The sequence below is a fragment of the Cololabis saira genome, chromosome 6 (assembly GCF_033807715.1).
Source record: "Cololabis saira isolate AMF1-May2022 chromosome 6, fColSai1.1, whole genome shotgun sequence".
NCBI lineage: Eukaryota > Metazoa > Chordata > Actinopteri > Beloniformes > Belonidae > Cololabis > Cololabis saira.
Genome location: NC_084592.1, coordinates 11,717,230 through 11,731,448, shown reverse-complemented (window position 1 = coordinate 11,731,448; position 14,219 = coordinate 11,717,230). Strand labels below are relative to the sequence as shown.

General features: G+C 40.8%; 1 protein-coding gene across 1 annotated transcript in view; it reads right to left on the bottom strand.

Annotated features, from left to right (window-relative positions):
• Positions 1-1,488: 1,488 nt before the first annotated feature.
• htr2aa (5-hydroxytryptamine (serotonin) receptor 2A, genome duplicate a) overlaps positions 1,489-14,219 on the bottom strand; it is a 63,286-nt gene continuing 50,555 nt past the window's right edge. Inside the window, exon 3 of the mRNA XM_061722863.1 lies at positions 1,489-2,470. Within this exon, the coding sequence (XP_061578847.1) occupies positions 1,608-2,470 (863 nt within the window). The 3' untranslated portion in view covers positions 1,489-1,607. The remainder of the gene's footprint in view (positions 2,471-14,219) is intronic.

Below are 14,219 nucleotides of genomic sequence, written 5' to 3'. Positions count from 1 at the left end.
AATTCAACTTTATAAAACGCTGGAAAACAACATGCTTGGTCTACATTGAAATTTTGCCTCAGTGTCTCTCAAACCTGGAGTAAAAGACTTTGGCCGGGTTTCCCAGATCAGTTAAGTAGTTCTTAACAGCGAAAGACTTCTTTCAAACCTTCTTAAGGAGCCTGTGAAAGAAAATCGCGTTTCCCAGAGTCGCTCTTAGCTTAAGTATCTCTTTCATTAAGAAGGAAATGAAAGATGCTGCTGACCCAGTCTTTCCAACCATCTTAGTGAACAAAGACTCACAGATCCAGCCGCGTCAGGCAAAACAATATTACACCAAGCAATGAGATATTAAAACAATGCACCCTGCACAAGTTTTGATCTATTTTATACTTTAGATTTATATTGTTTAGCATTTATTGGTGACAGCAAAGGGGGGAAAAAAAAGAAAAATAAGGAATAACAAGTGTGTTCCTGTATATGCTTTATGCATTACGCACAAATAAAACGATCATCATGAATATCATTTATTTGATGATTTGGCTGCTATACAGCATGTTCTCGCTGCAAATCAACCGCGTCGCCGTGCGCGAAGCAGAACTGTTTTTATGAACGCATTCGTGCGTCAGCACTTCAGTCCTCTGGACGTGTGTCGGACCGGGCTGTCCAGGCAGCCGGGACACCGATCCTCCTGCGCCGCGCCCGAGCGCATCTATGTGATGACAGGGAAGCAGCAGCTGATCAACGGGATCCTTTGATGAATCGTTTATTACAGTCTCAAATATAATCAATGGTGTCGGTTTATATTAAAGAATCTTTTTGCCCAGAAGAAAAAAGAGCGAAGACAACGACCCATAACTATTTTCTTCTCTTGAAAAAACCCACCTGCGGGATGCAGCTGCATCAGAAGAGCAGGAATACGTGCGTGGCGGGGATGATCTCTGCAATCTGAAGCCCTCTATAATTGTAAAAAGAATTTCACTTATCACGGGTTCTTTTTGGAACATAACCCCTGCGAAAAACCAGGGATTGCTGTAATTCCACGTTGCGATTTGCGAAACTCGCCTTCTCTTGGCTCATGTTTTTGAACGCACACACACGCCCACCCCGTTTACTCCCGGTTTCTGTGTGTGGGGAAAAAAAGCCTCACTGTAGCCAGAAATAACGGAGTAACGCACCGTTTGGATGAAAAAGGGTCATTGAATTATATTTATCATCTTAATTTTTTATTATAACGCACAGGCAGCAGGGAATTAGTGCGTTAGGTAGCAGTGCTGCGTGTGAAAATGCGCTGATAGTGATCGGTGATCGATTTGCCTGGCATCGATTGATTTGGTTTCAGAACCGGACAGCTGCTCCAAAGAGCTTCTGAAAGAGCGAAACTAAAGAACGGTGTTAAGAAGTCATCTGGGAAACACCCATATCTTAGGGTTCTCTCTTAGTTCAAACCTTCTTTGAACCTCTCTTAAATCCTTAAGAGAGGTTGGATCTGGGAAACCCGGCCTTTGTCTTTGGCACCGATACATAACAAACCAAACCCTTGACTTTAAGGGAAAACGTGACCACAATTTGATCCTGTCCAAGGTTTTCGCTTCAAATACTTTGAACCAGGGGTTTATTTCATAGTCTCACACACAGCTTTCAACTTTGTCTCTTTGGCGTTTTCCCTTTCTACACCTCTCAGTTTCCTTCCCTCGTAGAGAGAAGTCCATGACATCAGAGTCACAGTGCGCTGCTCCGTTTCGTAACTTGATGACACTGCCTAGGGGCAGCTGGGTGGAGTTATAAGCCAGTGGTGGAATAGTGTTCACCAGTATGAGTTGAAGAGGTTTTCTCTCCGGCTCATACTGACAACGGATGTAGCGCAGGAAAGCTGCGCGATACGTTTTATTGAACAGTGTGTAGACGAGCGGATTGACCGCAGAAGACAAATATCCGACCCATACAAAGATATTCAGCAGGCCTCCCATGACCTCTGCATCACACACTGTTGGGTCACAAACCACCACCAGCACGTTGGTGATGAAAAACGGGCACCACATTACCACAAAGAGAAAAAACACCACCCCGAGGACTTTGGATGCCTTCTGCTCGTTGCTGATGGACTGCATGGTGCGGCGTCCAAACAGCGAGCTGGAGACGCTCCCACGAGCACCACCCAGGCCGCCAGTGCTTCCCCTGCCTCCGACCTCCCGGCTAATGGAGCGCCTGAAGAGTTTCTCAGAGGACACAGAGGTTTGTGGCAAGAAGCTCAAGGTGAAGGTGGTGCTCCATTTGGGCCGGGGTACCAGCTGGTCTAGGCAAAGCGTGGCTTCGTTCTGCAATGCACTGATGGTCAGGAAGTAGGTGACAATCATGATGATGAGAGGAACGAAGAAAGCCACAAAGGAGCCCACCAGAACAAAGTTGTTGTCGGTCAGCAGACAGCTCTCGCCCTTGAAGACTTTGCAGTGATCTCTGAGTCCCAGCACAGGAATCGGCATTGAGATCCCTGCAGAGAGAGAGAAAACAGCCAAGATCAGAGGAATATCACACTATTGGCGCTTTTCCACTAGTACCTACTCAGCTCGGCTCGCCTTCACTCGGTTTGGCACTTTTCCACTAGGGGTCTACCCGTGCCGAGTAGATACTTTTTCTGTAACTATTCTGCTGAGGTTCTAAGCGGATGAGTCGGGCTGTATCTGACGTCATCACACCACACGCCACTGATTGGTCGGGTGGTTGGAGTCAGACGTCTGAGTCAGGAGGAGGAAATCAGAGAAAGAGCGACTCTGGCGACCTTACCCATCTAATAGGATTTTCTAACAAGGAACCCCTTGATAGGATGGGTTATCTTACAAGGATAATCCACCTTTTTAGGAAACTCTCCAGAGTTTCCAGGGCTGCCTGGTTCGTTGGGCCTTTGGACCAGTGCCCGAGAAGCCATTGAGTAATATTCTATAGACTGTATAAACCACCACAGTGATAAGTGGCATCAGAACCTCAGGCTCGAAGACAGAGACTATTGATGATATCCATGGGTCTGCTTTTGAACTCCATGATGAGAGTATTCAGATGAGATGTAGAGATGACATCTGACTGCTCATTAGAAAATAATATCTTGAAGATGAATACAGGCTGTCTGCTGTGAATATGTGGGTAGGCGTATCTAGTTTTTCTGACTAATCACAGACATCCTCTTTATTATTTCAGTGCAGCATTCTGAGGCTTAAAGAAACAGAACATGACAGAGGTTTAACATAAACACAGAAAATGTAATTAACCTGCTGTCAGCTCTTTATCACCCTAATCAAATCTTATTTGTTGAGGTTCATTGTTCGTACAAGCCTTTGGATTCACACTGTAAACCCCTCAAAAAATTGGTCAAACAGAAGAACTAAGGAAATCCCAAATTGTTGTTTTTTTATCGTAAAATGTTTCTTTCTTCTTTTGTTTTTACTATGATGCAATCATTTGGAAAACAGTAACTTAACTGTGTCTGTGACGCGTGAAGGTGAAATGTAGCACTGAATAAAAAGTGAAAACAGGTAGCTTTTGAAAAAAAAGACAGCATTGATTAAAAAAATGTTTTAGTTTGCTGTTGATGCAAGCTCAGTAGTTGTCATTTTATTTGAAGTGCACGTAAACTGCAAAAATTCTTTAAAAGTAACATGGCCTATCTGAGAATATTTGGACCAGCGTAAAAGGAATCTGAGAGTAAAAACGACCCAATGTCTATTATCAGATGGCTTAGAGTGTAAAATTTCTTTAGGCACCAAACCATGCATTTAAAGATCCCATATTATGCGATTTTGATTCTTATTCTTCTAATCACTGTGATTGCAACTCAGTTATCTGGGTCTGTTAGATTGTACAACTTAAACCGTCTATTTTTTGTGTAGTTAGGGTTTCCCTTTCTCTGCTCCCCATTCACTCTAGGATTATTGATTACCTTTCTAAGCCAGTCAATCACACGTTACACCAAGTTGCATGGGTGACATGGGCAATAGGAGGATGTTTCTTTTTGAACTGAATACCTCCAACAGGGGGTAGGGCTGACCCCTGCACTTGAAGTCTAGAGGGAAAGTCTACAGATGCTTCTGTTATCCAGAAAAAAATATCTCAAGAAGCTATCAATATGACTGCTCTTTGAAAACTTTGGTTTATTGCTTAATCAATCATGCACCTCTTTTGAAAAAAGCCAGACAAGCTGAAAACTGGATATATGACACTTTCAAACAATTTTGTACCTTTGAAAGAGATGTATGTACCCTCTTATACAATTACAGCTGGATACATGTGCAGATGGGAACACATTGTGAGTGTTATCTGGAACAGTTTTCAGCCTGTTTTTAATGTTGCGTACATGCATGGTGAGCATGCATGGTGGTGTGATATTACTGACGGTGGGTAAGACTTTCGCACAGTACAGTAAATGATTCCTATCAAAAAATGATCATTAGTAAATTTTAATTTAAAAGAAAAACCATATGCTCCTATAGGATTTTTCTTTGCTTAAATGCATGAAAAAGTTTTTTTAAAGTGCATCAAAGAGCAGGAGTAAAAGGTCGAGTGCACTCAGAGCAACACGTGCAGACCGCCGTGAATGTTTCAGTTTTATTATGTAATTTCAAAGATGTTCATGCACACACATAATCGGTATGCAATCATGCATGCTAGAATGAAAAGCCCTGTTCCCTCCTCTGCACCACAGTGTTGTGAATCATTATGCTGATGCTCTGTCAGATCTGAGTGTGATGACTTGGTCCTGCAGGAACATGGGAAGCCGTTATTTAACACCAATCATTACACTCCACGTGTGCTGCTTTCTCTTCCTTCTGGCAAATTGGAGGAAAAACCTAACTATGGATGAAACAAGCGTTAAGTGGACCTTGAAGTGATCTCATTGCGTTTGTGGGCAGCAGCATGGAACTGAGGCGTGTTCAGGCTGTAGTGACACTGCCTCAGGGTAGGACCTGCTGCACACCACGATGACATTGCTTTATTCATCAGCATGTCAGCTCTCTGCAATATTTTTCACAATGTAGCCTTGAGGTGTTTAATCTACGATACAGAGCTAAAGTTTTAGCTACAATAGTAATGTGAAAAATGCAGTACAAAGAATGTTTCTACCATTTAACTCTTAAATCCAGTGATCTTATTATTTCTCTTTATTTATTTTTCTTTTAACAGTGGTCAGAACAAAAATAAAGTCACACTAAATGTTTTTTTAGTATTTGTGTCTTTGTACAGTAATTCATAGTTATTCGCATAAATGCAAACAAACAAACAAAGAATCTTTCTCAATCCAGTGATACAGGTACATTTTAAATTCCTCCTGTCTTGCAAAGTTTATTTGTTACTTAGAGAGACATTTGGCAGATGTAAGTCAGTCGCAAAGTCATCACTGCAATCACATGCTCACACTTATTACTGACAAGTCTTTTCTTTGCTTTTGTGATCATTTGTTATCCCTAACAAATTTAAGACCTTATAGAAACCTTAGTTTCCTTTTCTCCAAATGAAGCTCAGAAGTGATTTTACAAACACAAGGTTAATCGCAGCTGCACGACTCGGTCAGTATAAACCTGCCATATGATTTTAAGATAAGTATATTTAATTGCTGCTCAGCAGTCTGTCTTTGTTAACATCTAAAACCAGTGTGACCCTAATGAAAATATTAGTGGTGTTGTCAGTCATGCCATTTCTCAGGGTGCCCTTGTAGGTAATCTGAATGCAGGGTGCATTGTGGGGTGCAGAAATGCACAGTCTGCATGCAAATGAAAAAGGCACGCTAGCAGAGATCATTAGATTACTCATTATCTCATAGATCATTTAACATTAGTAGGTAGTAATATCAGGTTTTACAATAAGGCACATGATCTCAGGTCCCAATATCACTGTTATCTAAATGTTGCGCACTATGCTTAGTGTCTCTGACATGAATAAATGAAATACTGGTAGTTATGGGTGATCTACAGAAACATTTCTGCTCCCATCCAAAAGGCTTCCTCGGTTATAAGCTGTCAGCTATGATGATGATCCAAGAAAAGAAGTTCAGTTGCCTTATTTCAAACATTTTTAGACAAAAAAGACTCCCTGCTCCTTCAAGACTTTCATCAGGCCCCCTGTGATTCCAATCCAAGTATTTATTCTTGAGTATTTGTCCTCACCACGTACCAGGATTAGCAGGTGATTGATGATTCGTTTGAGAAAGGTCTGTCGCGTATGACCAGGACTATCTTCTAAGTGATAGAGGACCACTTGACTTGTGTTGGATGTAATCGGCTGGATGTATTAAGTGATAAATCACTAACTACAGGAGTTAAGAGGAATTTCCTCCACCTGATCTGGATTGCTCTGTATGTTACATTCCTGCCATCAGATTAAATTACAGGTGGATGAGGAATATGTTTACACAGTCACTGGTGTCTTTTTAATGATATTAAAGTAGGACAGTGCTAACACATTATAATTGTTTTAACTTTTATAACCTTGAGTAAATATATGCACAAAGACCAGGATTAGTCTACAGAGAGGAAACAAGAACATAAAAGCTCATTAAATCAAAGAAGATGTCACTCTGGAACAAAAAGAGCTCCTAAGGGAAGACCGATGCCTATCTCAGCAGAGCCTTTGATAAACGATACGCTCAGACGTCTAACTGTGACTTCAGCATAGCTCCACTTGGGAAGCATCGATCCTTTGCAGCAAAGACATTTTGCCATTTTTATTTTAACCAATTAGTCGTTTATTGTTGAGCATAAAGTCGTCTAGCAGTGAAATTATTTTGATTGTTTTGATTATAACAATTTTTCAACAATATGCAAAGAATTTGTGACAAAACTGACCAGCTCTGCTTACCAGGAGGGGTGTGGTCTACTGAAACGGGCTTACTGAAAGGTATGGAAAGTCCACAGGATGAATAATACAAATGAAACAACTCGTTTTCTAAAGAAATTCTTGGTGGGACTTTAATTGTTCACTCCATCATACAAAGGGGGACAGGCAGCATGCAGATTAAATGGGACATGAAATGATGGGTACCTCATCACATGCCATACATGTTGAAAGGGAACATGAGTGGACGGAGTTAGGGTGAAAAAACCATATTGATCAATACGCTACAAACTAATTGACAGATGTGCTGCAAAGTCCTGCTACATGGGTTTCTTCCTGTACAACCACTTGCAGAAACAGCTGATGAAACGAGTGTTGATTTATTATTGCACAGTTTTCCAGAGCATATAACCACTTAGAGGCAAGTCCTTCCACAGCACACTGCTGCATGAGTAGAGCAAATAAAACTAATTACAGATTTACTGCAGCTGTGTTAAATAAGTTGGTATTTATGTATGCACTGGTCCCACATTTCAAATTCTGAGTAAATTGCTACAATGAAGCTGGACAACACAGGTCAAAACAGTGAAGCTCTACTGAAAATAAAGGAACTCTAAGAAATGACGGCATTTGCACAAATTCATTGGGATAATACTGTAAGTAATGACTAAATCCCAACTTTGGTTGGCTAAATTAGCTGTCAGCAACCGCGGCGCAACCCACTCATCAGCAACTGCAACAGTGTGGAATCATAGCGCTAATGAAGCGGAGGCAACAGGAAGCAAATACAGATCTCAGGGCTGGCAGGGAGATCGCAGCAATTAGGAGAGGCTGATGGCTCACTTCAAATTAATAAGGGGCTTCAGTCAATAAAGTTTGGGGGGAAAACACAATTAACAAAGAAAAGGTTGTTTTAATTACAAAATTTTAAGAAGGATAGAGTTATGGTTTTGATAGTTCCTGTTTTATTTTGAAGCCCATCGGTGCGTCCGGAATGCCATACTAAACAGTATATACTCAAAAAGTATACTTTAGTTCGGCAAACTTTTGAATAAATATCAGTAGTGTGCATTAATTCGGACGTACTACTCAGAGGAGAAGGTCCTCGCTGCAGCACCGCGGAAGGGGGCGGGGCGTCGGACATCACAGGGGCGGGGCTTATGTTAACTTCACTTCTCTAAACATGTCAGCGCCATATTGACGATTGTCAGCGCTCCCGCCAACAGTGAGATATATAGAGAGAGTTTTACAGAGTGAGATACTAATATTATATGCACAACGAGGAAGACAGACAAGAAGGGATAAACCAGCAATACGGCAGCGATAATGGCAAATGGAGGCAAGTTTTAGTTTTGACTCCAACCTCCCCTAGTGCTGCAGCGAGGACCCTATCCACCTCCCTGCTTTTGTTTTGGATTGTTTTTTAAATGTTAAAACATTTTAAAAACTCTGTGGAAAGTGTGTGGGGAGCTTTTGGGCGGAAAAGTTGCAACTGAACTGAAGTCCTGCTACTGAATTCACTGTGAGCCACTGGTATAAATGGAGTCATCTCTCTGGGCAGCATCTCCTCACTGCTGACTCGCTGAATGAATAAACACATTAACACAAAACACCTGCTTTTGTTGTCCTTGTCCCTCTTTTGTTTGTTGAAAAAATGTAATTTGTATATATGGAATTATTACTACCAATGATTTTTGGTGCTAGCCTACTCATCACACTCAATACCCAATGACAATCTATATATTTTTATTATAATTATGTAATATTAAACATAATAATTATATTACACAAGTATGTTTTATAATCTTATATAATATCTATCTTTGCATATTATGAGTATATATATTAGTGTCACCTTTTGAGTTTAATTACTGAAACAAATTAACTTTTGCACGGTATTCTTATTTTCGGAGATTCATCTGTATATAAATGATGACTTTGAATATAAATTTGCATTTGTAATTCTTGGAAATGGCCACCAGATGGTGCTGTGTCATTTTGATATCACGCCCCGCCCCTGTGATGTCCGACGCCCCGCCCCCTTCCGCGGTGCTGCAGCGAGGGGTACTAGACCAGCCCATGGATGGACCAGTCCCCCAGTCTCGCGCTCAGAAGGTGTGCCGATTTTTTCCAGTGGCCAGCCGCGGTACTGCAACAAAAAATCCCATGGGGCCCAGAAAGCTTTTTTCCCATAGACTGCAATAGTAAAAGAGAAGCCTCTAAAACTGTTCACAGGACAGCTCCAGCTGTGATCACTGGATATTACTAATCTTTGTATTCTATATTTTTAAGTCATGGACTTTATATCCTTCAAAAATGTTTTATAACGGCCAGAAAAGTCAAAGAAAAGTCTCTTTCTGGGCGTGACGTGAGGCCGTGTCGGTGCCATTGATGTTGCCCCGGGGCATGATGGGAGGCCCCAGAGCATCATGGGAGGTGACTCAACTGCGCATGCTCTATGGGCCCGTGTACACGGAAGTAAACCAGGAAGTCCGAGATTTTTTCGGCACATGCTCTGGCTGAGCAGAATGCATTGAAATGAATGGGCGGCCATTTTGGGCACTGTATCCAGTTAATATTATAGATCCATGTACTAGACTCAGAGCGCACACGACACTTCCTGTCGTTAGGAGGGGGAGTTGTTACCATGGTAACAACTCCTGTCACAGCAGCAGTAGCAGCGCCGCTCCGCTCTTTCCTGTTTATTCTGGCCCAAACAAGATGACATTATATAATATTATTATATACCAATATTATAATATTAATATTATATAATAATATTATTATACTTAATATTATAAATATGAAATATATACGTATCTTTGTATCACTTAGCAACCAAACACTAAAAAATCTCACATACTGTTTTTGCTACTCATTAGGGTGTAAGTATGGAATTTCGGACGCAGCCTCTGTCTTTGTGTTTCAGTTCTGGTTTGACTTTCCTGTGTCACTTTTTGAACATCCGACCATGAGCATAGAAAGTGGCATATGCACGTTTTTTGTGCGCCGCACTCTTTGTACATGAGGCCCCAGGTGTGTATGGACTGTACGGTGATGCCCCGTTGTATCCTAGGCTACGACCCTGATGCAGCAGCATGTATGCTGTGTCATCAGAATACAGAGCGATGAACAAACAAAGCGTGACTACGAACCACTCTGTAGTAGCTGGGATCTGAAAAAATTCAGCAAGGGAGAAAATGTTTACGGTCATGACTCAGGAGGGAAGAAAACTTCTGATGTCAGTTTTGCACAGACAGCGCTGGAATACTGGGACGTGTCTCAGGCTGCAGAAACAAACATTGTGCATGACAAGTTTCTTCTTAGTGTTGACTGTTACTACAACACCACCAAATCTGATTCTTTCTTATATCAGGCAGTCAGTTGCAAGACCAGTGTATCTAGTATGGTTGCTTTACTGCTCCTCCTTTCTCAGCTTGCTTCTAACCGAATACCCAGGTTGGCTTATGAGAGTGAGCTGACCGAGGCGTCAGAGGAAACGGCCCACACCACCCCAAACCAAATGTAATATACAAAAAGAAGACTTTTGCTCCTTTTAGAGGGTTAGGGATGTTTTAACATCTTGTGTCCATGGAAATGCCACTGTGAGATTCTTACTCTGTTCAGGACGTGGTCCTGTAGTCTGGCTGAATGCTCCAGTGTGTGTATTTGCAATTCAAAATTCCTAGCCCCAACGCTTTGTTCAGTAGAAGTATCATGCATCATGCATTTACATCTACATGATGCATTTCTGTTCTGGGAGTTAGCCTGAACAGAGGGCAGAACGCCTCAAAACACATGCTCAAAGAAGTGTCAAAAACTTTCAAAAATTGGGGGACCTTATCAGTTTAATCAAGACAGAAAACACTGTTCGGTGTGTCCGGGTGCAAAAAAGCCGTCTTTGCACCCGGCTGTCATGATGGAAAAATTACACGGATATATTGAACTTGTTTTCTCAGTGCAGATGAATCTGTTTGCTAGGTGATGTGAGAGAGGGAGAGAGAGAGAGAGAGAGAGAGAGAGAGAGAGAGAGAGAGAGAGAGAGAGAAAGAGAGAGAGAGAGGGACTAGAAACTACTGAGTTAATGATGTCACAAAAAGCATTGGTAGGTAACCTTGAGTCAGACTGTACTGTAGCGTGTGCTTCTTTAATCTTATCACTTTCTCAGTTGTCTCTTTCTGCCCTTCATTTTTCAAAATCGATCCAGTTAAAAGACAGGATGCTGTGTTAGGAATTTTTTAACACTGCAGACTGATTTATTAAAAAGGGCTCATTTCAGTATTCTAGCTCAGAGGTGATAAAAAACATGACTATGTTTTTCCAAGACTTCCAAGGGAAGACAAAGCTTTGCTTTTGCACATCACTCTTGCAAACTTGATTTGACAACTGCGCTGGTCTCCTTATATAACTTCAAGAGCCTTTATCCCCCATGACCACCCCTTCAACTGTGAGCAATAGAAGGAGCCACTATTTCACTTATGCAGAATCATTTCATTGTACTGAGGTAGTAATCAACCTGCCATTTTAACAGATTTAAGGGCATTTGTCATAATCCCACTGCAGAGGAGGATGAAGCACCCTGGGCATTGAAAACAAGCTTAATGATCTTTGCACTATAGGGATCAATGTGTGATACACTGAGAATGCGAATGGGCTGGCTGTTCATGTCTTTGCATCTTCAGCCACCCCCCAATCACCACCATACACTTTAAGAGCCAGGGCTGTTCAGGGCAGACATCTGCAGAGGTGTCAAGTAACGAAGTACAATTACTTCGTTACCTTATTAAATTTTGGTTATCTATACATCACTGGAGTAATTATTTTTCAGACGACTTTTTACTTTTACTCCTTACATTTTCATGCAATTATCTGTACTTTTTACTCCTTACATTTTAAAAACAGCCTTGTTACTCTATTTCATTTCGGCCTTTAAAAAAAAAAACTATCCAGTTAAATTGCGCCATCCGGATAGAGTGAATTTTGTTGTGGTTGTGGCACAATGAATGATGTTCTTGTCCAGTTTTGTTCTTACATCCGTTGCCTCAGATTCCTGCAACTAAACTTGGATGTACATTCCAATAAAGGTTAGGATAAATGATAACATGCCTCTGAAGTTTGACTTTTTGCACCATTACAATACTTATAGGCAACTAGTCATCATATGTCCTGCTCTCTGAAACACATGTTAATGCTCAATAGTACACATATATGGTTCTTTAATATATTTGCATTATACTAAGATGCATTCATTTTCAATGGCTTTTGTCCTTAATGGCTTTTTCCCCCTTACATTACTTTTACTTTTATACTTTAAGTAGTTTTGAAACCAGTACTTTTATACTTTTACTTGAGTAAAAAACTTGAGTTGATACTTCAACTTCTACAGGAGTATTTTTAAACTATACTTTTACCTGAGTAATGAATGTGAATACTTTTGACACCTCTGGACATCTGGCACGTATGGTTGGCTTAATCTGATAAATCTGCAGTCATATACATGTTTTAAACAGCCAGTCATGCAAAGGCAAATTGCAAACTGCAACTGCATTTGAAAGCAGAACCTAAAATAATACCAGCAAAATAATACCAGCTCCTTCATACGATCCACGGCGGAGGAGCTGTGAAGCAGGAGAACATTCTCGGCAGAATATTCCATCTCAAATGCTCTTTCGTGTTATGAAATTATTGCTTTATATAAATTCAGCTGACACAGTACAAAGAAATTCACCCCTTTTATGGTGGTCATGGAATGTGTAAATCTAGCTATGAAGGCCAAAATCATTTTTCGAACCAGGCTATAAATGTATTTATTACTGCTGCAAAATATCCAATTTGTATTACTTTCACGTTGGCTTCTTTATGGACGTTGGATGTTTGGGCTCTGGTCCATCATGAGTTGCTGCTGATTGCAAAAGTTGTTGTTGTATAACACCTTTATCCGTCTGTACAGTCTTTTCTACTCATACCTGCACCTCAGTTACCGGAGAACAGACGCAGTGAGTCAGTGAGAGTTTCAGGTTGATGGAAGATGGGGAGGGAAAGGTTTGCCGTTATAGCAGAATGCAATTTACTGACACAATTTTAATCATTGACAAGACTTTTTTTTGTTACTGAAACTTTTTTTTAGTTACTGGGACTTTTTTCCCCCATTACCTTTGAGATAGCTGCTGCAGTGTAGCTCAGAGTGAGTTGCACCATTCGTTTTTTTTTCTTGCCTCCGCTAGACCAAAAATTATTCTAATTTAGTATTCCAGAGCTATTTGTGGAAACTAGTGACTTGAAGAAAAAAAACTTCTTGAAAAGATATGCCAGAAATCAGAAACTTCCAACTTCATTTGTTGGTATTCCATTACAGAAAAAAAATATCCAGAGTGATCACTGAAATAACTGACCAAAGTAAAAATATTATTGTAAAAAATCTGACTAATCATAAGGAGACATTGCTTCTGAATTGTGGTTTAACAAATCCGTTTAAACAAACATACTACTGAAACTGGGCTGCAAGATGTGGTTGGCAGCCTGACAAAAGAAAGAACATTATTTGACCATAGTGACACCTTAAACTGAAGCTTGTCCTGTAATCAGCATCATGGGTGGCTTGATCTCTGGAAAGCGTCTAGAGACAACATCTGTTGTATTAGACGCTATATAAATAAAATTGAATTGGCTTCAATTTTGCAGTCAGTTTTTAAATTGAAATTCAAAGAAAAAAGGATTCTGGAAAAATAGAAAACCCTCAACCTTTTCTCTTTTGCTGTGTCTCTAATCCTCCAAAAGGGAGGATTCTCTAAGCCTCTTCAGCAGATGCGGAAAAAGAGGACTGGCATGAAGAAGAAGCGAGAGTGCTTCAGTTGTTACCCTCAGCCGAACCCGCCCACCAAAACAAACCAGTGGGATAACATCATGGTGATAGGCCCTGGTGCAAATATTTTTTTGTGCCCTTGCCCTAAACAAAAGCACACACCGCATCCACACACACACATGCACACACACATTCACACACACATTCACACACACATGCACACACACATTCACACACACATGCACACACACATTCACACACACATGCACACACACATTCACACACACACATGCACAGCCACTATAGAGACTGCTATTGTCTCCATGTAGGCTAACGTTGTGACTGCCCCCCGGTGGTCGGTGTCAGTGCCGTTTCATTTAAGGAGGGAGCTGCTAAGCTATCCTCCGGCGGGACGCTGGATCTTTCCTTGGTTACAGTAAAAAACATCTAATTTAGCTAATTTTTGCTTTACCATCATCCTGGCTCTTTTTTTCTTTTTTGTATTGCTTTTTTGTTTGTGTTTGCTAAACATAATGCTACGCTATTTTTGTCATCTATTATGTTTTGTTTCCTTTTTTAATCTTGCTGAAAACTCACGTCATCGCGTCATCACTTAACA